The following is a 27,549-nucleotide window of genomic DNA, read 5'->3' on the forward strand; positions in this document are numbered from 1 at the left end:
TTCGGTTGAAGGCTTTGCTTGAATTAAACACAATCATTGTGCGAGTCACAAACAAGCAATGCGCACGGTGGGATTTGATCCACTCGACTGACTTGAGTTGACTGTCAGCCAACCGTGCAACCCTTCCTGCTATCCATTAGCTAATAAAAAAAGTATAAAATGTATTAAATTTTTCTAATTTTTCATGAAAATTTTGGCATCTGCGTTGTGTTAAAACGAATAATAAAATTCCCCGGTGCCGGTGATTTCTTTGATCGTCTGTAAGAATTTTCACTTCACTTCGCGACCCTTTTGTCTTCGGTTGTTTGGCCCATTGTGTTCCGTAGGGCCGATAAAAGCAGTAAAAAAACGACACAATAACCCAGAATTCGTTTAACGTGGGCTTTGGCCGTGAAATTTCGGAAATGAAAGTTTGTCTAGGAAGATATTTTGTCAGGACGTCTTGCTTAACCACTTTAACACTATCAAAATTGACACGGTAGGTATAAATCTCCAAATCAAATTGGTGATCCCACGTCATAAAATAAAATTAACACATTGTGTTTAATTTTAAAGGTTTTTAATAATATTGTCGACAGATGTCACTTTAATTTTCCCACAGCATCCTTTTTATTTGTCAATTTAGTAAATCTCTAAAATTTTCAAACTCTACAATAAACAGCTTGTGATCGAAGCTTCCTCGTGTTTTAGTTATTACAAAAGGAACTGAACTGGAAATTAAATGGGATTGAGAAACAATACTACGCTTAGATGGTTTGGGCATGTAGAGCGAATGAGCGAAGATAGGAGTGTAAGGAGGATATATGATGCAAATGCGAATGGTAGCAGAAGTCGGGGACGCCCGAGGAAGACATGGCACGATCAAGTGAATCAGATACTAGAGTCGGGCCATGTCAAGAGTCAGAATAATAGAAGAGTATGTATGAGACGATGTATGAATGTGAATGAGGCAAGAAGTGTGTGCCAAGACCGAGTTGTTTGGCGGTCCGTCCTCTCTGCCTACCCCTGCGGGGAAACGGCGTGATGGTTAGTTAGTTAGTTAGTTAGAGAAACAATATTAAACACATTAAAATTAGCATTCTACGATGTTTTTGCGAATTTTAATTTTTTTTCTGAAAATATACCATTTTCTGCGTGATTTGACATATGTTGATGAATAAAGTGTCCAGAAAAAACTTTTCAGTCATTTTCGTCGAAAGTGTCCTCAATTAAGAGGACATACGTCTTGATGAAAATGATTAATACTTTACCTCACGAGTGAAAATTATTTGCATTATTTCTTAGGGCGTTTCAATTGAACGTCATTTTTAATTATTTATTATAGAATTCATCGTATTTATGAAATGCATTTTATATTCTCACTGAAACAGTTAATTTGATAAAAGTTAAAACGGGCTGAGAAAATGCGAATGACGATAATACTTACAGATGTTAAAAATTAAAATAGCGCTAATCGGATATTATTTTATGGTGATCAAATGTGGAAACATTTTAACGTTACTCATTTTTTTATCTCTGATTATTTTAAATGTTTATCTACAAACATTATTTTTATTTGTCCTGACTATTTTGCTTTAAATTAATCTTCATTTAAGATTAAACGGTGGTGTTGTCCAATTCAATTAAATTCAAGACATTAGATGTTAAATCACATCAAATTTTAACTAGTTATTCATCAAAACATTTCTCACTTCTATTTCCCGTGATAAATTATTAATTTAAATTTTCTCAAACTTCAGCTTCCAAAAGCGTTCTGGCTTCTCTATCAATTTAATGACGACTGTTTATACGATCACTGTAATAATGAGTTGATTGGATCGTAATGTTTTAATTCCTAAAGGAACAGTTCTGTAGAAGCTTTTTTTATATTCTTACCAAATTCAATATCATTTTAATGCCTTCACTATTAATCTACTACACGTTTTTTACTATTGATCTCAAGCATCATGATAGTTTGTGTAAATTTTTGTGCAAAGATAATACCTAGTGTTCTAACTACAAAAAAAAATTGCGAGACATATTAATTTTAAAAACGATTACTAAATAACTAGGTTTTGCTCATTTTTTTCAATGTATACTCTTTATTATTTCAGACGGTAGATACACTCTATGTATCGACTTAGTCAAAGACAACCAATTTGTCTTGAAAAGTTGGTTTTAACCGTCTTTAGTGACATGATTTGAAAAGCCGATTAACAAAATCCCAGCCTCCCTCTCCAATCTCCTCTCATTATACATTCCTCTTTATCCTTTTCAACTTTTAACTTTTTTTGTACTGTTCCTACTGGATTTTACTCTCTATTTTTTCCTTTTCACATTTTTTATTTTTTTCCTTTTTACTTATGTTTACATGTGGAACCGTAAAATATATGAAAAAATTATTATTGGAAGCAAATAAATTTATAAATAAACTTTCTAACATATTCATTTTCGGGTATGCCTCAGATCTACAGTAATATTAAACTTGTGGATCTGTGATTAGTACGTAAAAGGCTCGAGTCAAAAACTAAAACATATTATATTAGGAGCTGATGGTGAACAACGTAGGAGATTATAAAATATAGGTAATTTTATTGATTTTTTGTCGTTGTTGATATTTTTTGATAAAAATACTACTAACTTATTTATCAACCTGAAACTAACACAAATGTTTTGTCGCTTATTCCATATCACGTGACATATTTGATAATGAATTATGTTATCTCAATTTGAGTGACAAAGCTGTCCTCATACGTAGATTTAATAGGTATATAAATGCGTAGCATTTGTCATTTATTGCACTGTACAACAATAATTTATACCCATCGTAAATACGTTAATTAATTATTTGTTGTTATCAATGCCAGATAATATATCACTGGTGCAGATAGAACGTGCAGTATATATTTCAACAGTCGAAGGGGTTTTGACAGAAAGACTATTTTTTTTCTTTTAATTGTTTTATTTATAAAAGCATACAACACATAATTTTAAACATGTATCATATTCTCAAAAGTTATGTATAGTACAGTATGTTTACAAAATCTCAACACTATGATTTTTTTTCCCTTAAGGCCTGTCATATGAAAGAAAGCTTGTATTTATAATACAAGCTTTGATAATACAATACAAACAATAATTGTCAAGTTAGAGAAATTCCAGGAAAGCTGATCGCCGTTTTTTAAATTATTTTTTTGAAGATAGTACTATCTACCATTGAAATATTCAAAGATTTTGATTTTAATTTAGTGGACTGGTTCCAACAAAATAAGCCAAACACTATTTTAAAATTTATACACTTCTAATTATTTCGTACTAAAATAGATCACAGCGTGTTTAATCCAAAAATCAAATCATTAGCATGGATTTTTTGTGATCCTTTTAAACATTTTATGATCATGTGGATTCTCTACTCGCTTTTTTCACAGCCGATAAAGTAATACTTTTCCGCGGAAGATTTTGCCTTTGAAGATACCTATTTTTTCGATCCTTTGCCATGTAAAATCGCAAATTCATGTCAAAGGTCTTCCTTAATCCTAACGCCGCGCCGCGCTGGTGCCAAATGAATACAAGAAGGCTTCAGTAGATAACTCGATCACAGATCCTGATTTTTTTTTATCTAAAAGGTAAATAAACATACAAAACCCGTACCCTTTTTACACATCGGCAAAAAGTGATAAAAGGTTAATCTTGAAAAAGCTACAGTTTTCGCCTGACACAGAACAAAGTAATGAATTTCTGAAAGCTTTTTCTATTTCGTTGAATAATTTGTTGTTTCTTTGCGGAAAATCGACAACACCACAAATCCAAAGATACAAATAAGAACCAAATGTAAAATAACGTAATACAGTTACAAATTACAATAAACACAATATTATAATATAAGCGTAGAGATGAAATAGGTGAAATCATCAGTTTAAATCTAACGAAACTTGTCGTAAGTTTATCAATTGATATTTCTTCGTGGCGGCTGCATGAGGTTGCAACGGTTGATAAACCCAATCCGTATAGTTGGTAGCAATTATCATTCCTGTTAAACGTTTAAGTATAACCCATAATTAATTCTACATTCACGTTACCTACGGTCTTTCAAAACATTATACGAGTCTCTTAATATTACTGTTTTATCATATATTATCTCTTCTTTTCCTAGATACATTTTGAGAAACGCTTTCGTAAATAAATGCGAAACTGAGTATTGCCTTCTTCAAATACCGTATCACATACTTTACAAGTTAAATGTATGTTTGATTTTGGTTCGTAGCCCATAAAAATCGTAATGGAAATCGAATAAATGTGTAAATGTTTAAAAAATTGTGTTCTAGTCTCTAATTTTTTTGATTTTTACATACCGCGCTCGTACATTGAATTATATATTATCATATCTGCCAATTCTTTATAGTCGGTAAATTACAGGTTTGTCCTAAAATAATAGGTTTTTGTATAAATTGTCGTAAAATATCGACCTTTAATTTTGTAATAGCGTATTCGTAACTCGATACAAACACCTGCTGTAATTAAGATTCTTATCAAAAACCAACAAAAGTCAGCCAGGTATCGGATTTTAAACTGTTGTCAACACGGTCATAATTACGAATTCTTTGACCTAGTTCTGGAAAACGTATTAATTATATAATATATAAAGTAATAAGAACAATAAAGCCTTTCGAAGAGGCAATAATGCTTGGTGTTTCACTCGCACAACCTTTAAAACTTTAACCCCTTTTTGATAACTTTACGATTCAGATCAATGAACTCAAAATGAGAATAATTTTTCCCATTATGAAGGATTTCAGATGTTTAGAGTAGTAATTTTGATTCTTTGAAGGCTTTTAAGAAATCTGCTTGCAAAAATTGATGTGTTTCTAGAATTGTTAAGCTCTGTTTTTTGGAGAAGTTGTCACGTGTGTTCTGAGAAAACTAATTGAGGTAATTCATGGCTATTTTGTTCTGCTAAGAACATTGATTTAATACTCTTTAAGTATCAGGCGTAGCTCAAAATTCTTGTATGGTTGTTAGAAAATAATTGATGAACTACAGATTTGTAGTGTATAATAATAATAATAACATTTTTGATATTTCCCAGCGGCCGTCCAAACAGTGACAAAATATTGCGAAATCCAGGATCCAATCAAAGATCTAGTAAATATTATACTAAAAATAATTGAAAGCCGAGCTTTACCACACAACGTGGAGAATCTTTACTACAAATCTATAAATATCCTAGATTTAAAAAGGTTCCTACACCTTTGATAAATCGGTGAAATGTTGATGAATTGAGCTTTTTTCGCCGGACCCTAAGCCGTAACGATTTTCACGAAATTTAGTCCCAGCAAAGGGTATTTTGAGAAAAGGTGGGAAATATTTATTTCACTACTCAAAGAGTTTCAGAAACTACATTTGAATTGTATGGGTTTCAATCAGACTTTTTTTGCGAAATCCACAAAAAATATAGTATTTGCATGATTTATGTAGCGCCGTTTTTGTGCAAAATCACCTCAAGGGCGCTCCATCATAATAATCAATTACATAATATAATATTGTAGACACGCGTTTTATTTTAATGAGGTACTTTCCCGGCCTGGCTTTGGTCATGAGTAACATTTGATGCAATAATCAATCAGAATATATTATTCCCACAGAAACCTGTCCGAGAAAAACCCTTTTCAATCATTATCTTATTTTTCAATTATACTTACTATCAAAAATGTTTTATCTCTCAATTAACGCACGAATACTTTAACGAAATAACATTCACGATTTAGGTAAAGTAAACAAAATCATATTAGGTTTGTCTTAAAATTTATTTATTACCATATTGTGAATATTTTTTATTTTGTTGATTATTTTTTTATTTTGTTTCAGGTGGGTGTCAAAAATGGTTCGAAGCAAATAAACGAAAGTGATAAAAAAATGTAAGAGTTTGACAGTTTCCATCATGGAGTCGAATCATTCTTGGATGTTTGAAGGGTGTACTAACTGCTCTAGTGCAAATAATGGCACGATCTATGAACTAGATTGTTCAGATCAAGCGGCCGGAGGCGGGTTTCTGAGTTCAGCGTACTTCCAAGCCATGGTGACGATAATGTATTGTACTATTTTCTTAGTGGCCCTGTTGGGTAACGGGGCCGTGTGCTTCATAGTGCGCGCTTTCCCCCGCATGAGGACCGTGACGAATTATTTCATCGCTAATCTAGCGCTGGGTGACATACTGATGTCGGTGTTCTGCGTGCCGTTCTCATTCATGTCCCAGCTAGTCTTGAACCACTGGCCGTTCGGCGGGGTCTTGTGCAGGCTCGTCAACTACTCGCAGGCAGTGTCCGTGCTGGTGAGCGCGTACACGCTGGTGGCGTTGGCAGCGGACCGGTGCAGGGCCATCACCAGGCCGCTGCGGCCGAGGCTATCGAAGCCGGCTGCTCAAGGAGCCATCGCAGCTGTCTGGGTTGGCGCGCTTGCTACGGCGGCGCCAATTCCCATAGTGTCTGCACTCACCAAGCCGACCCCCTGGCATGAAGCCTGTCAAAGGTAAGACTATAATATAGATGCATGCAAATAGACCTGGAGATGGCTTCTCCTGCCGGAGGTTGACATGCTGTGACATCTTCTAACGCGTCTTTCAACAATCTTCTCCTGAATTATCGATTAGATTGTTTATTCACATAGTTTTTTTTTACGTTAGAATTTTTAAAGATAATTTTGTATTTTCCATTCATCATAACGTGGCAAAGATATTTGACTTTTCCACTTTTTATAGCTAGTATAATTTTACAATTTTTGGTCACTCGTCAAAAAACTTCGACAAAATTGGTTACCCAATTTATTCAGGGCATTTCGAGGATGCGCCTATGTATATCCACATTTCAAATGCATACTTTACTGTCCAGGTTTCCTTTTTTTGTTACGGTTACATAATATGCATCAAGATAATCGCCCACCAAAGATGGTTCGGTATTATAGGCAGCAGGAAAAAGTAGTGATGAGTTTAAACTTAGGATAAACTTAGTTAACTTAGATAAGGTATTTCGGTTATTTTTAGCATTTAGGAATTCAGATTTTAGTTCAATATTTGCCCATATTGTTCCCCAGATATCGAAGCCTTAAAATAGGTAATAAAGGTTTTTTGAATTGTGTGAAATCTGCCAGTTGACCTGTATTACAAAATGTGTTAGTTGATCTGCATTATAAAATGTGCTAGTTGCTGTATTATGATATGATAGATGTAGTTTAAAGAAGGATATCATACAAAGGGAAATTAATTAACGATTTAGCAATCAATAAATGTGTAGTGAGCAAAAAAAACAAATGTATTATTTTTTTTAATTTCATGTTTCTCTCTGTCCTCTCTTTCTATTTCTCTGTGTTATCCATCGCTTCTATCTCTCTCTCTCTATGAACTGACCAATTATCTAACAATTTATTATATCACAATACTTTTATTCGATTAAATGACGATTTAAAAAAATATTAATAAGATACAGGGTGTACTGTAGAATAAGTACTTGATTAACAGAGTATCAATCAAGCACTTTACGCAACTGCATCATTACAATAGGTTAGGTTAGGTTAGTTTAGGTGTATATATTATACAGGTGTACTTTTAGGTTCGGTTAGGTTAGGTATATACATACAAAGTATTATATATATTATACTGGGTGTACTTTGAGGTTGAAAAAATAAAGCGCAATTATTTTATAAATTTAGTTGATTGTTTTTCTGCTCTCTCTCTCTCTCTCTCAAATGAAATCACCCTCTTCACACATGGAAACATGGTACACTCAGGTCAATCAAATGCAGTCAACAGTCCTAATAATAGACCGTGTGGTGGTGGGCTAACCTCTCTGCTCATCCCTGTCGAGAAACATCGTGATGGTCAGTTAGAAATGTATAGTATTTAGACGACGTCATACCGGCGCGCACGGTACATACGGTACGGTGGGGCACAAAACCAAAAACTTTCGTAAAATGAAATAAAATGGTGTAAATTGAAATTATAATTTTAGTAGACGTCCAACGCCCGTTGTGTCCCGTTGCCTTGAGTAACAAATTGCTCGTTTATATGTCTGTGGCAACGGTAAAAACTGGGCACTATACAAATATGTATGTTAAAAAATGATAATTCTTTCACAAGGCAAAAAGCTGTCATCCGTGATAATAATTACGTAGTAGAACTTGTTTAAAAATAAACTATTTTGTATAATTCTAGTTTTACTAGAGTTCTACGAATTAAGCTTTATAACAACAAATAAGAAAGAAAAAAAATTGTTAACGTTTTTAGCGTTTATTTTAATGAGTTTTTCGAAAAAATATCATATAAATATTGTCTTAGTAAAAATACCTAATCAACAGTTTTTAATAGAATTTAATAGTTTACTACCAGCAAAGCAATTACCCACATCATGTACAAACCTTACAATTGCAACTAATAAAAAATATAAAATGTATTTATTTATTTGAAAATGTAATTATGGAAGTTCATATCATTGTAAATTGATCACCTAGAGAAAAAAACACGCCTGACTTTTGAATGCGCATTTTTAAAATATTAGTGAAAGCGGACGTTCGAAAAAATAATTAACAAACACGGCTTTTTCTCACGCCTTGAGAAACAAAAGACGAATTATTGCGGACGAGAAAAGTGGGAAATGATATCTGAAACAATTATTCAAATTATCTACAATGGAATGACGTCACACAGTATTATTATTTGTGTAAGTTTGTGGCTTTTTGAAATAACAAACCAAAACAAAAAACGGTACTTTTCAGAAATGCAAAAATGTTTTACGCAATTGTTAGATAAGTTCATTTTACATAATTATGGTTAATATTAAATAATAAAAACACTATTATAATATGAACAACTAAAAACTTTAACTCCATACAAGCCATTAAACTGTTATACATATCTCTAGTTAGAAGCATAATTGAATATAACTCAGTATTTTGGTCTCCCTCTTACAAAATTCACATTAATAACATTGAGCGAATACAAAAAAAATTTCTTGCGTTTTATAAATTTTAAATTAAATATCCCACTAGAAGACTTACAATATCATTTCTTATTAAACACTCTAAAAATACACACATTGGAAGACAGGCGTAAAATAAACGACTTAACTTTTTTATTCAAGATTCTAAACTCTAAATTCGACTGTTGCAAACTTCTGCAACTCATAAACTTACGAATACCTACAATAACAACACGACAAAATACACTATTCCACTGCAACACACATAAGCGCAATTACATTGCGAACTCCCCAATACAACGGTTTCACACTATGGGAAACCAATACTTAGGTGATGTCGATATATTTAATATAAACTTTGCGAATTTTGTGGATTATGTAAAAGACCTATTTCAATACTATTCCTAAATGGAAGTTATATTTTTGTAAACCAGTCAAATCGCTGTATTTTTTAATTTATGTTCTTGTTATTTTTAATTTTGTTTCTCGCATATACTTATGTAATTTTATTTTTATTATTTCTTTCTTTTCTTTCTTATGTTTCAAAACTGTCATTAAATTTGTACCACCCACATGTAAAAGCCCTTTGGGCGTTAAATAAATAAATATATAAATAAATAAATGAAGTACGCTAGCACAGAGTCTTGTATATAACTGATCTTCTTTAATTGAAAATATGAAGCAATCAGGAAATAATTTGGCGTTCAATAACGTCGCTTGCATATATTTTGTGAACACAAAATATATATTTAAGAGTACTTCTTATAACACCAACATCTTTTCAGTTGTATAACAAGAAACTAATATTAAAAAAAACATGCTGGAACTCGGACAAAGCCGGGTAGTACCTACTAATAATAAGTAAATGGTATATTTTGTGATACGTCGTACAGTTGAAATATAAATATCCAACCTAGGGTTAATTCAGTGAATTGTTTTTGATTGCCACGTTCATCTTCTTTTAATATCTTACGAGAACGAGGTCACAGGATATATAAGGGGTAAATAATAATGACTCTCAGGGTTTCGTTACTTACCACTTTTTACATAAAATATTGAAACCCAGCGACGACGACGGTCGCGTCGCGCTCTAGATTAAGTATTTAATATTCGATGTAGGTACGTGACCGCGTTGGATAAAGCGTGATAAAGGGTGGAGTTGATGTCTAGTCATTAATTTATCGCTGGAAGGTTAAATTGAGAGTTTCCGATTTACCCACAATATTACCCTGCGATACTGTCAAATTGAAGACAGATAGTTAATTAACTCTTTCTTGTTGCTACAAATAATTTGTTTCAAAATCACAAACATTGGGTATGTTTTTCGTATTAGAATTAAACAAAGAAACGCAAACAAGTTATCAAATTAATACATTTTCAAACAAATTCACTGTGTGAACTGACTTTTTGTAAAACACTTCAAACGGTTTGTTTCACAGAATTTGTCAGAAGTTAAAATTGTTGTGTGTGAAACTTCTGTGATTAATTAATAAGGGGCCGGTTGTTTCACAGTACTTGGACAGCAGCAGACATTGAATAGAACTTTCAGAGAAATTGAATTTTTTCTTTGAAATTTGATGAATTGTTTAAATTCTGTGGGTCAACCCGTCCTTAGCAAAAGGGTTTTTAAAAATAGAATAACAAAAACTTTATTATTTCCTGTTTTACTTGTCGCAGGATGTATTATAATTCACTTTAACAAAGTAAATTATATGTTTTTGTAAACTGAAGAATGAAACAAAAATACATGGAAAAAACATTGTTGAATTGAATCACGAGTCTACATTTAAATGGAAATGATAAACGTCGTTACGTACCCAGTGTCTTTGGATATTTGCAGGGTCAGAGAGGACTGTGGATGGGTGTTGCAAATTATTTAAAAAAAACTTTAGATTTTTTTTGTGCGTTTAAATACATTCAAATGTGTCCCATTTAAAATGACGTGCCTGTATTTATATTTAAAAGGCCGCCATCTTTGAAATGATGGAATTGATTTTGAATCGAATGAATTAATGTTTTATGTATTAAATCGAATTTGATCCCATTAAAAAACATGTAATGTTATTTAAGTATAAATTGAAATATGAGATCAATAAACATGACCAAATTGATTTTTTGTTCGGTAGCTTAATTAGTAGAGTGTTTGGAGAGTTCTGTCTTCGAGTCCCACTTGTAACCGTCATCTCTTTATTTTCGGTTTCCTATTCAACACTGAAACATACTGGATGGATTTCGTGTTATCTAACATTGATTCAATTTTAAAATACACTTTCCAAAGTTCAGTTAAATTATCATGATTTCAATTCCAAATTCAATGACACGAGACTGTCCGGTATCTCCGACGCACCATTATAACATTTAAAACCTTACCGTTACACCTCCCTTAAAAATCTTAACTAATGAAAATTAATGTCCGGTGTTCCTATTTCTTGATGACGTAAAATATCTTACAAGGTTGAATTTTAACTTTGAGGGAATTCATTTCATGACACTTCCCGTTCAACACTGTGAAAAAACTGCTGTTGTAACGAAGGTTTTTCTAATCGAGAAAAAAAAATCGCTCACGATAAGATTAAGCATTAAGAATCTAACCAAAAAGTTACACAGTTTTCGTAAAAAATATTTATCTGTAGATAATCATAACAATAGCAACGGCAAGAACGTTGGTTTCTGCAGCTCTCTATGCCGCTGAGGACCGCGAGGAGTGGAGGATCCTTATTCATCAGGGCATTTGGAGTGGGCGTCACGACCCTCAGAAACGGAGAAGCGACAAGTATTACAGACATCCGGGACATTGGTGTCTTGCAGCTCTCTATGCCGAGGAGGACCGTGAGGAGTGGAGAATCCTTATTCATCAGGGCATTTGGAGTGGGCGTCACGACCCTCAGAAACGGAGAAGCGACAAGTATTACAGACATCCGGGATCTTGGTGTCTGCAGCTCTCTATGCCGAGGAGGACCGTGAGGAGTGGAGAATCCTTATTCATCAGGGCATTTGGAGTGGGCGTCACGACCCTCAGAAACGGAGAAGCGACAAGTATTACAGACATCCGGGATCTTGGTGTCTGCAGCTCTCTATGCCGAGGAGGACCGTGAGGAGTGGAGAATCCTTATTCATCAGGGCATTTGGAGTGGGCGTCACGACCCTCAGAAACGGAGAAGCGACAAGTATTACAGACATCCGGGATCTTGGTGTCTGCAGCTCTCTATGCCGAGGAGGACCGTGAGGAGTGGAGAATCCTTATTCATCAGGGCATTTGGAGTGGGCGTCACGACCCTCAGAAACGGAGAAGCGACAAGTATTACAGACATCCGGGATCTTGGTGTCTGCAGCTCTCTATGCCGAGGAGGACCGTGAGGAGTGGAGAATCCTTATTCATCAGGGCATTTGGAGTGGGCGTCACGACCCTCAGAAACGGAGAAGCGACAAGTATTACAGACATCCGGGATCTTGGTGTCTGCAGCTCTCTATGCCGAGGAGGACCGTGAGGAGTGGAGAATCCTTATTCATCAGGGCATTTGGAGTGGGCGTCACGATCCTCAGCAATGGAGAAGCGACAGCATGAAAGTAAACGGTAAGTGATTTGAACGTTTAGGTATACGGGTATATACTTACTGGACTAAGTATGTGTGGAGTCAACACAATGGGATAGAAATGAATTACACGACCGAGCGGTAGTAGGTGCATTTATTGACTGGTCTGATAAAGAAGAATACAGTTTATATATCCTCCGTGGCGGGGTGAGGTGAGGGGAACATGTCACCTAACCGCCACATCCCTCCCCTCCTAGTGGAAAGGATAACAAAATATTTCCACAGAGAAATTTAAGGACATAAACTTGAAAAATATTAGATACAGAATTGTTTCAATATAACACATTGTAAGGAACAAAATATTTGAAATCACTAAGATAAACTTTAAAAAAAAAATGTGAACAAATTTAGTTAGTAACATGATATTACAATTTTGTAAGCCTGTTCAGTTTCATTGAATACATTAAAATTAGAGTTCGATTGAGAACAAAACATAGAAATTATTTTATTTGAGAAGAATCCCTCCATATTATTAGTTTCATAATAAAACACAAACAAAAATCAATGAATAAATCAAGCCAAATACATTAAAGACATCTTGGTTAATCGAGGTAAAACATGAAGATAAAGTTGAATAATTATTTTACAAAAAACACAAAAACAGGTTGTACAAGTTCATTGCATTATTTCACTGTGCATTATGTAAATTTTCACTTGGAGTTTAGAATTATTTGTTTGTTGCACATTAAATTGGATGTTGACTTAGCGAATTGTTGGACATTGGTTCCAGAGCTCGGCAAATCTATTGACCTCTACAGGTGTATTATACTTATTAATATTTAAGCAAAGCGCACTGGTTTTTTTACAGTTCGTCCAACACGTGTAACGTATTTTGCTGACGGTGTGTCAGATTCACTGTGCCCTTTAGTCATTTCTGCAGTCGGGCTGCTATTTGCTGAATCAGTTGGAAGAATTTGTAGGTATTCTGGTTTTAGTCTGTCGACCGACACGTTGACCTCTTTTGAACCTATTAAAATGCTGAACGATTTTTCTCTGCGTTTGATGACTTCATACGGACCTTTGTACGGTAGGGTGAGTGCTCTCTTCACCTTGTTTCTAAGAAATACGTTTTTGCAATTTTTTAAGTCTGGGTGCATGAAAATATTCCTTTTATCTTTCGTTGGTCGTCTATTTGAAAAAGAGATCTCCAGGTAAAGTCAAGGTTGTCCCATAAACCATTTGTGCTGGACTGTAACCTCTATCATCTTTGACTGCTGAACGTAGGCCTAATAAAATTATAGGTAACTTTTGTGACCACGGGGTATTATCTACACATTTTGCCATAATTGCAGCACTCAGCGTGCGGTGGTAGCGTTCTACCTTGCCGTTGGCTTTCGGGTTGTAGGCGGTAGTGTGAATTTTTTCCATGCCCAGTTTTTCCATTTTTACTGCTTGATTAAATAGGTCAGATTCGAACTGTCGACCCTGGTCTGTTGTTAAATAATTTGGACAGCCCTAATCTCAACATCCAATGAGTTATTAGAACATCAGCTATAGTTTCAGCATCAATGTTTTTAACTGGAATTGTTTCTGGCCATGAGGTTTCTCTATCTACCATTGTTACGCAGTATCGGTTTTCCTGTGAGATTGGAAGTGGTCCGATTATGTCAATGTGTAGGTGTTTAAAACGAGATACGTCATGGAACTCGCGAAGTGGTGAAATTGTATGCCTACTAACTTTAGCTTGTTGGCATGCTAAGCATTTTTTACCCATATGGCTACATCTCTGTTCATTGCGGCCCAAAAATATCGCTGCGTTATCAAATGTCTAGTCGCTTTGATTCCAGCGTGACTCGTGTTATGGACAGAGTTCAACGCATTTTCGCGGAATTTCAGTGGTAGGTATGGCTTCGCTCGTGCTGTTGAACTTTTGCAAGTTATTTGAACATTTGAATCCGGCACAGTTACTAATTTGAAAAAAAGATTACCTTGCTTTTTCAGCTGTTGTAATTCTTCGTCTTTGTTTTGTTCTTCTGCAAGCTCTTTGTTATCGAATAAACTGGGAAGGCAAATTTCTTCGATTCGTGACAAAAGATCTGCGACGGGATTGTCAGCTCCTTTAACATATTCGATTTTAGAACTGCGAAACAAAATCAACGAAACAAAATTAGAAACTGCGAAATAAAATCCAATTGTCTGATTCTTCGAGGTGTGTCGGAAGTTTAAATTTTCTTAGTAAGCGCAAACGTAAGGGGTTTATGATCTGTATATATTATTAGGTCCCTTCCTTCTTTCATGATGCGGAAGTGTTTAATTGACATGTATATAGCTAATAATTCGCGGTCGTAGGTACTATATTTTTTTGCGTTTCACTCAATTTCTTTGAGAAAAAACCTAAAGGTTGCCATCTCTTATCAACTCTTTGTTGTAGGACAGAACCGACATAAGTTTCGGGTGCATCAGTCATGAGGGCTAAACTTACATTGAGAGCAGGGTGAAACAGCGTAACGGTGCTTTTTAAGCTATCTTTACACTGTTGAAATGCCTCCTTTGCGACTGATGTCCAATCAATACGTGTTTTGTCCTTTTTCTTAGAGTTATGTAAAAAAGCGTTGAGTGGTGCCTGTATCTGTGCTGCTTTTGGAATGAAGCTGCGGTAAAAGTTTACCATTCCAAGGAATCGACGTAGTTCCTCTATGGTGGTGGGTTGCCGAAAATCGGTAATGGCCTGAATTTTCTCCTCGGTAGGGGTAACTCCATCGTTTTTTACGCAGTATCCAAGGAAATTAAGTTCCTTCTTTTCAAATTCCTATTTGCTTGCGTTGATGGTCAAACCAAATTTATCTAGTCGGGATAATACTTCCTGAAGATGCTGCATATGCTGTTCTTCATTTTTAGGAGCAATTAAAATATCATCAAGATATGCGAAAACATAATCGAGTCCACGTAAGATCATATCAATAAATCTTTGGAAAGTATTTGCTGCATTGCGAAGTCCAAAGTTTATTTTAGTAAATTCGTACAACCCGAAAGGAGTTAAAATTTGCTGTCTTGGGAATGTCCTCTGCTGCGATTGGGATTTGATGAAAGACTCGAAAAAATTTTTTGAAAAAAATTGTCTCTTGTTAAGTGCGTAAGTGAAATCTAATATCCTAAGGATAGGATAAGGGTCTGGCACCGTGTTTTTGTTAAGAGAGCGATAATCACTGCAAGGTCGTATTGCACCAGCTGCTTTATCAACAACATGCAGGGGATTCTCCCACGGACTCTTAGATTGTCAACAGATTCCAAGCTCGAGCATATGTTGGAATTCTTCTTTGGCTGCTTTGTATTTAATCGGGTTCAATGGCCGTACCTTTGCATGTACTGGTGGTCCCGTGGTAATAACATGGTGACGAATATCATGTTTGGGAGCGTTTTTCAATGAATCTGGTCTCGTCAAGTCTGGATATTTCAGTAGTAACTTATGGTATTTGTCCTTAATGTCAACTGAATAAATGTTTGTGATACCTTTCATGTAAGTCTACCAGCAGCTGTTTCGCCCATAAGAGGTCTGCTCCGATGATGGATTGCTTAACATCAGCAATGATGAACGTCCATCGAAAAGGTCTGCGCAACCCTAAATCCAGGACCAGGGATTTTTTGCCGAACGTGTTAATTTTAGTGCCGTTTGCCGCGTACAGTTTATAATCAGTTGGTGTTGAAAAGCAAAAATTTTTGGATGATAACACTAAAATATCTGCACCTGTGTCGATTAAGTATTTTATACCACTTTTTCGGTCGGTAATACATAATCGAGATGTTTTATCGACGCCGACTATCTCGATCGGGGGCGTCAGTTCTCGTTTTTTGGCTTGTAAGTGCACTGGTCGAGGCACTTATGAGCCTTTGGTCCGAATTTGAAATGATACCAACACAAGTAGCTAGAATCGCCAGGTTGTGGTATACGGCGGCGATTTGAAGAGGTTGACCCACGGCCTCTTGACGTTGAGCGTTGGCGCTCACGGCTCCGCGGTTCACTTCTCAAGCTGGCTATTTATTTTCCAGCTGCAGCTTTTCTAATATGCGAGTGAGCCTCTCCATGTCTGACGTAGCCGGTACTTTTATTTCAGCTACCTCCGACGCGCGTGTTGTATTATAGACTTTGTCAGCAATTTGCGCCAATTTCTCCGTCTCCTGCACTTCGCAAACGGTGAGGACGGCTCGAACGGTTTGCGGGAGACGTCCCAACCACAGAATCTTCAGGGACTCTGCGGAGAGCTTGTTGATGGCCAGCTCACTCATTCGCCTCAGGAGCTGAGACGGCTTCTGGTCCCCTAGCTTCAGCTCCCCAAGAAGTTGTTGAAACTGGCGGAATTCAGACTCTTCATAGACCTGTAAGAGTCTATTTTTCAACGTTTGATACTTGTTTTCGTCCGGTGGTTTGTTGAGCAGATCACTGATCTGCCGCAGTTCATTTTTCTCTAGTTTTGCAACGAGAATGTGTTACTTGCTTTCGTCGCCAAGTTTCTGCGGTGCCAAAATGGAGTCAAGCTGATAAAACCAGAGCCTGGGCTGCTCGTTCCAGAATTCAGGGATTTTAGAATGGAGCAAAACTCCCATAACTTCAACCTCAGGGACGGCCCTACCACTTACGTATGTTTCTGCATAAGTCATTATAAATTACTGATAACAAAATTTAAAAACAATCACTTCAATTAAAAAACAAGTACTATTGTCTCTGCTGACGCACCAATGTTTTTGCTAAGATTGCGCTCAGTCCCGAAAAAGCTTATCGGTCTATTATTCTCACAGACTAAGTTGATCACGTTGGGGTCACCACTTTAGGTTTACGGGTGTATACTTACTAGACTAAGTATGTGTGGAGTCAACACAATGGGATAGAAATGAATTACACGACCGAGCGGTAGTAGGTGCATTTATTGACTGGTCTGATAAAGAAAAATACAGTTTATATATCTTCCGTGGGGGGGTGAGGTGAGGGGAACATGTCACTTAACCGCCACAAACGTATGAAACACAATTCGAATATTGTGTTATATAATCGGATAGTCATATATTGTGTGGTGTATTTACCACTTCCGGTTAATTGTTCCAAGTGTGATTGTAATGTAAGGGTGCTTAAACACTATTCCAAATGCGTCCCTTCACAAACAGTGCCGTGTATTGTGTTGTTTGTGTGCACGGTTAACGTAAAGGTTCTCCCTCATAATATCTTATTTTCGGAATGAATCTAATTCTTAGGTTCTCACGAAACCACTTGAATGATAAACTAATCATTATATGACTCGTATAACTAAAATAAAACTCTACCCAAACAACAAATAATTCTACAAACTTATTTGAAGAACATTCCACTTGGCCTGGGTCAACATTCTAGATGGATTTCATCTTGATTGTCCTTCTGTGAATAAGTCAGTAACTATTCGCCGACTATTATCGGTTCATCTGATCGATACAATAAACACCTATTGCTTTTGTAAGTGAAAAATCTTCACCGTCAATTGAAAAATCTTAGAAACTTGGTGTGACACGAACCTCACTAGCTTGAAAATGAGCTTCAAAGTACATAGGTCATATCGAACCCACCCACTACGCTTCATCTGCGATAATGTAATTAAACTGAACCGATTATATTCATATAGGTACGTCTGAAATTTTTTATCACTACAGACGAGTTTTTGGTATGCTGCATCTAAATCTGAAGCCAAAGAGCTTGCTGCTTGCAGAAAGTAACTTCGCTAGGAGTCGAACCCGCGATTGATTATTAGAGTATAGAGGATTGTAAATTGTAGAGTGTAGTATGTAACATGTAGAGTGTAGAGTATACATGATTGTAGAGTGTAGTATGTAACATGTAGAGTGTAGAGTATACATGATTGTAGAGTGTAGTATATAGAGTCGAAGCTGTAGGTTGTAGAGGATTGTAGAGTATATTGTGTAGTATGTAGAGTCTAGAGTGTAGGTTGTAGAGTGCAGAGAATTGTGGAGTGTAGTATATAGAGTAGAGAGTGAAGAGTGTAGAGGATTGTAGAGTATATAGTGAAATATGTAGAGTCAAGGGTGTAGGGTTTAGAGTGTAGTGGATTGTAGAGTGTAGTGTGTAGTGTGTAGAGTGAAGCGTGTAGTACGTAGAGTGTAGGCCTCCTTATCTCAATTCTCGAGTAGTATAATAGCGATCCACGGTTTACCAATTATATATATTCCGATAATATTGTTGACTCCATAAACGTTATTTGATGGAATACATCAATTACATAACATTCACTTGGAGTATCAATATTATTTAAGCAAATTATTTATAGAAAAATGGGTATTGGGGCTTGGAAAAATTGTTTTGTTTATAAATCCTAGCACATTGCGACGAAAATGCTCACTTTGTGAATAAGTTCCTGGTTGTCTAAAAACAACATGGTCAAGTGAAGTATTCGTAGTTTTGCCGGAAATATTTGGAATTTTAGGTACCTTTGACATAAAGTAAAAAATAAGGATTCGAATAAAAAAAAATATATAATCTACTTTTTCCATATTTCATTAAAAGGTTTTTGTAGTATTTCAAACCTTGCAGGTAGATTTATGTTAAGAAAATCTATGTTTCTTTCACTAATAATTTTTTCAGTACTGTTCAATGTTTTTATTTTATGTGAGAAACGGTGTACAATTTTTTACACTCCACAATTTTATTTCAAGCCTTGCAGGTAGATTTATGTTAAGAAAATCTATGTTTCTTTCACTAACAATTTTTTCAGTACTGTTCAATGTTTTTATTTTATGTGAGAAACCGTGTACAATTTTTTACACTCCACACAGAAATATAAAATTTATTTAGACATACACAGTACGTTGTATTACAAATGATAAGGTAGATATATTAAATTTTTCATTGTTACAGAAGCTTTTACGAATACAAAATCAGAATTTTTCGTTATTTCGTCTGCGATGAGAATGGTTCTTAAACTTTACTAATGAATGTAGGTACGAGTGATAGTAATAATAGTAATAAATGAAAGAATGTGTGTGGAGAAATTTTGAAAACAAGAATCGTAATAAATTGACTATTAATGAAAGTTAAATGAAAAATGCCTAAAGTAGTAAAATATGAATACATCTAGAATTCACTCTTAGGACGGGTTGTTTCAGAGAAGTTGATCAATTCTTCAAATTTCAAAGTTAATTTTCCAGAGTGGAAGATACTACCAGTGTCGCCCTGGTGTAAGACCACCATTCAGAATTGAAACGTTGCTCCAAATGGCTTTAGCCGTGTTTAGTGACTAGATCTGAATAGCCAGGTACTTCCCCACCTTCCTCTTTCCCTTCCCCACTTACCTTCAGCCTCACAACATCCCCCAATTGGGGATGCCATAGTCTCACTGGCTCCAGACGGGAGCAGTTGGGACTCTTGTGAGGTATTCACTGTAAAAAAAAAAAAAAAAGTTCTGTGAAAGACTTTTTCACGTTCTGTTAATATTTCAGTTATGTCAAGCAACTAACTAACGATTCTGCGAAACAACTCATCCTTAACTATGAAAATGTATATTATATCTTTTTTTTTTTGGTTTAAGACATTTCACCCTGAAAAGAGTGCTTTGTGCCGGTAACAGTTAAAGTGGATAAAAAAATTCAGTTAATCTATTGGCAGAATAATAAAACAAATTAAATATTGGACTCATTTAGATCACTAAAACAAATTAAATTTTGAATTCATTCAGGTTAATAAACTTACATAAAGCTGTATGAACACGAGAATTGTTAAGAGATAAAAGGTATGAAATGTTAAGGGGGAACTGGTGTGTGATTTTAATAAGCCGGCGGTATATGTTCTTGAAAGATGAATGGTTTTTACAGTTAAAGAAAACGTGGTCGAGGGTTTCCACTTCCACGCCGCACTGGCAGACCGGATCATCCAAAACTCTAATTCTAGCCAAGTGAGATGCAATTAAACAGTGACCAATTCTCATTCTCGAAATACATGAAATGAATCGTTTTGAAAGTTTTTTACCGTGAAACCATGGCTAAGCAGGGATATGGTTTTGAATTCCAGCATAAAAAGATCCAGTTCTTATTTTGGAGACAGCCCAATTTTCTTCCCAGGCACGACTCATGTTGGATTTAAGAATCGGGAAGACATCGGAGATAGGAATTCTAAAATTTAGTGGGATAGTTCCGGAATCTAAACCAGATTTGGCAAGAGAATCGGCCATCTCATTACCCTCAATACCCAAATGGGCAGGGACTGTGATGAAAGGCTTAAATCACAGTGAAAAAACAGATAAACCATAGCTGCAAAAAAATATACAAATTATTTATGAAAACCGTCATTCTAGCGACATCTGTTGATTTAAAAAGTGATTCAGTTGCTTGCAATAGGCACCTGTAATAGTTGGAATTAAATCATGGTTCCGGGACGAAAGCAGAGAGGTCGTAAAATCGTCTAGCACGAGAAAGAAATCCCCTGTCTAGGCCTGAAAATAAATATTGAATTTTGTCAACCAATAGATCTGAACAAAAAGCTATAAAATTTTGAGTAACCAATAGATCTCAACAAAAAGCTATAAAATTTTGAGTAACCAATCAGTGAACGGGAAGGCGTGTGTCTACGAAAGACAAAGGAATGAACTTTGGAACCGACATTAAAATAGATAATTGATTACATTTCCATTCCCACAGAAATTAGAGGCGAACGCACTATAGAGTAAACAATCGACGTTCAAGGGAACGGATCCTGGGAATTTTTACAATAACTGAGACATTCATGAGATAGCGAACCGTAGAAAATCGAGTGCTTTGAAAATTTTACAAGTTGAAAAACACACGCACGAAAATGCAATGGAAAAATTATAAACGTAGTAGTATAAGAGAGGGCGAAAAAACTTAGGGAAATTACTGGCAGAATTTTCAACTGTAGTGCAATTATTTATGATAGAAAGAGGGTGTCAAATTCGATAAAAATCGTACTAAAGAGAGGTGAGAATGTTGGAAACAATGGAAACTAATCATTATCAATTTAAGATGAAGCGGACATATTGGTAAATCAATTTTGAATGAAAATCCCGCGGAAAAATAGACATTTTAGAAACAGTGCAGCAACTGGACGAAATGAAAATACAGAGACTTTGAACTGCTACAAAGGTCCTAGGGATATGAAAATAGGGTACCATAAGAAGGCAATAAAGCTAAACATATAGCGATAGATTAAATTCAGGAAACGTAGGCATTTTACATGATTATTAGGGTAGATAGATATTAGAGTTACACAAGACTGCAGAAAAAGTGACATGAGATAAAAGGTTGACAGTCTCATGTGTATTTCAGAGGATAAACAATCGAAATTCGAACATGATTTTTGTTTACGTTAAGGGGATAAGCCATTAGAAAAGCGATTAACTTTAACGTTGGGCTTATGAGATATTTATATAAAGCAAAAGAAATTAAAATTAATAGGTTTGAAATTAAATTAAATTTACGAGTCTAGTACCAAAATTTGGAACGTAAACAGATGTCCAGACGTATGATATATGTGAAATCTTGTATGTAAGAGATAGAAGATGGGGCGGAGATCAAGTAAGATAATAAAAATGACAGATATTCCAGAGTCTAATTAGGTATATCTCCCATAGAAGTGTGGAAAATTATATATTAATTAATAATAGATGAAGTATGAAATTTTCCTGGGGACCACACACATCGGGAAAAGTGGAGAAAAGATAAAAGAAAGGGTAAAGAACGGTGATAAGGAATGATCCAAGTGGAGAAAAGCGATTCAATTAAAATTTATCCGTGAAATAAATAAATACGACTTGGAAAATAATCAGTTAAAGAGTTATGAGAAATAACATAAGAATAAAGAAGAAATTTGTGGAGGAAAACGTCGCGAATAATATAAAATTCAAAGTAAAAGGGGAAACTCAAATCTGCGACATAAAGAGAGAAAGTACGGGTGAAAATGGAAAAGTTCATATAAGTGACAATAAAATTAAGTAGAATTTAAACAAATCGAAATTCAAAAATGCGTAGTAAAGATTTCAACATGGATTTAATCAATTTTCGCACGAGATGCAGAAAATTGAGATCTATATATATGTTATTGAGGACGGACCTATCGCAAATTGAGAAAAAAAGGAACGCAAAATCATGAGATTTTAACTACATTTTGTATGAACAGAGGACAAAGGAAGCTTGGGCGATTAACGCAGACTTACCCGATTCGGACCCTATCGATTTAGAGTCGTGAAATAAAAACTAACTACCGCCCAGAGCCGGAAAACAGAAGATCGTATGTAGGCACAATTGAAATTATGGGAAGGTGTGTTCGGATTTGCGAGTTGTTAAAAGATAGAATTGATTATCAAAGGAAATTCAGATACGTCTTTTGGAACCTGAGAGGGGTATAAAATAAAGGTACACACCAGTTTTGGGACAGTCAGTCGAGGTTTTGAAGAGTTGCATACGCCGCAGTACTACGTTTATTGGTAAAAATTGACAGTGAAATATCTATAAGTGTTAAATTTTGAACAAGTCTAAGTATTAAATTTTAAATAAGTCCCTGGACTTAGAGAATTTGTGAATAGTACAAGTACTAGAATCAGTGAAATTTTAATAAGTCTGTTTAATTTAATCAAACAGTGTTAAAAAAAAGATAGATATTAAATTCAGTGCTTAAAAGTGTAAAGTGAGAAGTGCTAAAAAGTGAATTGTGAATTAATTAAAATTTTAAAAATTATTATTTCATTCAAAGTGAAAACATTCAAATCTAATTGAGAGTTTTTTTTCGTTAATCAAGAGTGAACGTGTTCGCAAATTAATATTTAAAAATAGATTATAATTTTGTTTAAATTTTTAATAGTAAATACCCTCATCTTAGTTTAAAAGAAACACAAAAACAAAAAAGGATTCAATAATAATAAACGCCCAACCTTTTGTTCAAAAAGAAACAGTTCAAAAAAAAAAAAAAAAAACTAATTGTGGATAGGTTAAAATATTGATGAAACCAGTGCAATTTAGAAGAAAGTTTTAACAGATATTTAATTTATTCAGAATCGAAATAATTAAAAGTTTGCGCAATTCGGAATGAATTTTCTTATAAATTTATATAAAAAAAATTAAAAAGGAGTGAAAATAACAATAATAGTTCGAACTAAATAATTTATAGTTTTCCGGCACATCTATATCACAAATATTAAATATCAGCTAATTTAAATGAATCAAGCAAGAAATAAAATATTAAATAGGAATAAATAGTCGAAAATATTTATTTTGAAATTAGTTGGAAAATATAATTAATTAGGTAGGGTTTTCTTCGACAAGATTTTGTTGTGTGGCACCCAACCGGAAAAATCTTGACGAGGGTAAGTTTTCCTTTTATAAATAATTTTCAGGCCCAAGGAGTGAGGAGGCACAGCTGATTATGGTATATCAATTAAATTATTAAAAACAACAAAACAAAGAATTACACATTAAAATATGTATATTGTGTATTTGTATATATATATATATATATATATATATATATAAATATAAAATAATATATTGTATATAAAGAATATATATATGAGTAATGTAATTATATACATGTAATTTGTTTATTAATCGAAGCATCGAAATGGTAGCGATTTTAATACCTACCCGAGGACATATCTATATTATTGAAAAAGAAAATATGTATTTATTAATATTCAAGTCTATATATAATCATATATCTTATATTTATTTGTTAATATATGTACTCTTATTTAACATATTTTGACAATCAAGATATGTGTACTTAAATATATATTTATATTTATTCTCCATCTAACCTCTAGTAAATTTACTAAATTCGGAAAATGAAATAATAGTCTAACTTCAAAAAAGGAATTAAAAATATTTTAATTAACTATGCACAAAAAAGGTAACATAACTGAATTACGAAGAGAAGTAGAGATATTCCTTAAATAAACAATCTCACATCTGGGCTAGTGTGTCAAAGAAGGTGTTTATATTATTCGATATGTTTATAAATAAAGTCACTGGAGAACTGTGTCAACCGCATAGTTTGAAAACGACCTTGGCCGTAACTAGATAATTTGTCAGGGTTATAAGGATAATTACCAGGATGTCATTGTACAATGTGCAGCGATTTTTGCGTATTCACAAATACCTATCATTCACAAACGACAATTGAAAATCACGGTTTAGCAAGATTTATATCGCATAATTACATGAAACACTTGAATACCATTGATTAGATAGTCGCATAGATTTTTATTAGTTACCTGAAACAGCTGGAAGCTGCGTGCTTACAAATACCTATCATTCACAATCGACAATTGAAAAATCACGGGTTAGTAAGATTTATATCGAATAATTATACGAAACATTTGAATATTATTGATTGGGTGCTCATACAGACCCCCATCAGTTGCCTGAGACAGTTGAGAGTCGTGTACCCTCTTATGTGGCAATCAATTACATGAAACAGTTGAAAAATCACGGGATAGGATGAACTAAATCTAATGTTGAATCCTGGGGAAAGAAAAATACAGTTCATCAAATAGGAGGCAGTGGTCGCTCCTATAACAAGACCATTAACCAAACAAAATAGAGATGACGATTCTCTTAAATAAAAACGTAAAAACCAAATAAAAAGCCTGGAGTTCGATAGCTCTCCAAAACAAACTATCAATAAGATCTTATTTTACTACTATTTATTAGTATCACCTTATTATTACGTATTTATTCGGTTACCAAACCTAGAGCTTCGCAGAGTTCTTGGCACGAGATCCGAGCTTGGGATGCGACACAAATAGTCTTGTATTGCAAGTTGTAAACCTTTCCCAAAACGTATGTATACATATATTTATTCGTATGTACTGTTTACTGGAGAATGCGGACCTGCATACAGCTTGCATTTTAGGTCTTCTGGACTATTCTCGCATTTTCTCTTAAACGTGGAATGAGGATTCACGACCCGTAAGTCCACACCAACCGTGAGTATATGATTGTATATAGGACGAAACCGGTTCGCCCTAAGTAAATTGTAGTCCAAGGAGGGGTCGGAATTTGGGGGTTTCAGGACTCGAGAAGAGACTTGAAGGCAGTGCATGATGACGTGGAAGGTTCATTGGGACGCGGTGACTTAGGCACCAATCAATGAACCGTGTCAAAAAATTGTGCGAATTTCTCGTTGACTCACGATCATCTCGTTTACTTGTAGGAGGTTAGGAGCCAAATTATGCCAGCAAATGGGCTATTCCGAGTTCGTCAAATATGCAATTAACTAATTACATTAACCTACTAAATCAATCTTTACATGTACCTTATAGCAGCAGAATCATAAAGGAGTGGCGCCAGACAAACACAAGAGTTTACCAAAATCAAATTTACTAACAATTAACCATTTGAGTTATATTTAATCACCTGTTCAAATAAACATGTATAATATCTTTTACCTGCGATTAACTACGACTTTGTTAGGGTGTAGGGAATCAGAATAGTTACAATAGGGAAGCTAGCTCATTCAGAGAAATCATTTAAGTCTAGGTTTGCAATGGAAAGACCAATACAATTTTGAAACGCAACGCCTTGATCAGAACCGAGAGGGTCACCACAAAATGAAAGTCATTAAAATCCTATATCATAAATCAAAAATTACACAACGTTTGATGGAATTTAATTACAATATAAATACGGAAATATTTGCGTTCAAGTTCGTAAATAACGTATTAATTAGTTAAGTACATATGTTTATAAAGATATATAGTACAAGAGAGCTTTAAGAAGCTTTCTGTAGATATCAAAGAAATTAAGGGTCCAATTTTCATGGAGGCTTATGTGTTGTAGGGAGGAATTTTCCATCCCTGCAAACACATATGCAAAGCCTCAGAGAAAAAAAAATTAAATATCGGTCATAGCCAAGAGAGAAGAAAATTTTATATTGTTTAAACAAATAAAAGATTGGAGAAAAGATGGAGAATATTACAGGACCCAGGCCAATATCGTCTCGAACCCAGATTCACTTAGAGAATTGAGAAGATTTTTTATTTCACATGTAGTATTGTCTTCCGGATAACATGGAATATTTGACATAATTTTAGTTAGAGCACTTAGCAAATCAGTACATAGTAAGGCTCGATGAATGTTGAGAACCTGGATTTGATTTAGCGCTTGTTCAATTGCAAAGCATTCAGCTGTAAATATGGAAACTTCTTTCGGTAATTTATAAGTGAGATTGATGTTGAATTCTGGACTATATATCGATGCTCCACAACTTTTATTTTCAAATTTGGAACCATCTGTGTAAAGAATGGAAAATATAGGGAATTTTGAAGCCACAATGCTTTTAAAACAGTCATCCACATTTTGAAATTTATTTGGGGAAGATGAAATATTCTTCCGAAAGTCTGATGTTATTGTGTTCGGCATAGAAGTGATTGCCTTAAATGGAATATTGTACATAGGGAGATTGGGAACATCTTGAAGATATTGGAAGAAAGATGACAGAGAATTATAGAGATGAAAACTTTTAATTAGGAGCGGAAAACATTTTTTTTCTCTCAACGTTTTGTTAGAATTCAAATTAACACTTAACCGATTAAGACTTTGTTTAATAGGATGATGTGATAACAATAAAGCCTTGAAAATATATTTATTGGCAAGGAATTGCCTTCTGAAATATAATGGAGGCTCCCCACATTCCACCTGAAGCGCATTGATTGAAGAAGACTTCATAGCTCCAATAATCATTCTGAGGGCTTTTGATTGAATTCTTTCCATTTTAATATCTAAATATTTAGGGAGGGGGTCAAAAAAGAATGTGCCATAATCCGAGTAGCTCCGAACTAGGGAATTATACATTAATTTAAGAGTGGTAGGATGAGATCCCGACCATACTCTAGAAACTGCTCGAATCATATTAAGTCCCTTTTTAACACTTTGTAGAAATTATCTGAATGTGTGGAAGCCAGGATAATTTTTGGTTCAAAAGAAGACCAAGGAATTTTATTTGAGTAGCAGATTGTAGAGGCACATTATCAAAAGAGATTGAGAAGTGGGGAATTTTTCTTTTGCGCGTGAAAGCCACGACCCTTGTTTTA

General features: G+C 34.7%; 1 protein-coding gene and 1 pseudogene across 1 annotated transcript in view; one reads left to right on the forward strand and one right to left on the reverse strand.

The window, feature by feature from the left end:
• The first annotated feature begins 6,064 nt into the window (after positions 1 to 6,064).
• The window catches only part of LOC149423384 (RYamide receptor-like), a 416,668-nt gene continuing 395,183 nt past the window's right edge, over positions 6,065 to 27,549 (forward strand). Inside the window, exon 1 of the mRNA XM_089632736.1 lies at positions 6,065 to 6,504. Coding sequence (XP_089488862.1) covers positions 6,065 to 6,504 — 440 coding nt within the window. The remainder of the gene's footprint in view (positions 6,505 to 27,549) is intronic.
• Positions 16,511 to 17,134, reverse strand: LOC149423385 (uncharacterized; annotated as a pseudogene).

This window comes from Hesperophylax consimilis, chromosome 6 (genome assembly GCF_061612785.1).
Source record: "Hesperophylax consimilis isolate HC1 chromosome 6, BYU_Hcon_1.0, whole genome shotgun sequence".
Classification (NCBI taxonomy): Eukaryota; Metazoa; Arthropoda; class Insecta; order Trichoptera; family Limnephilidae; genus Hesperophylax; species Hesperophylax consimilis.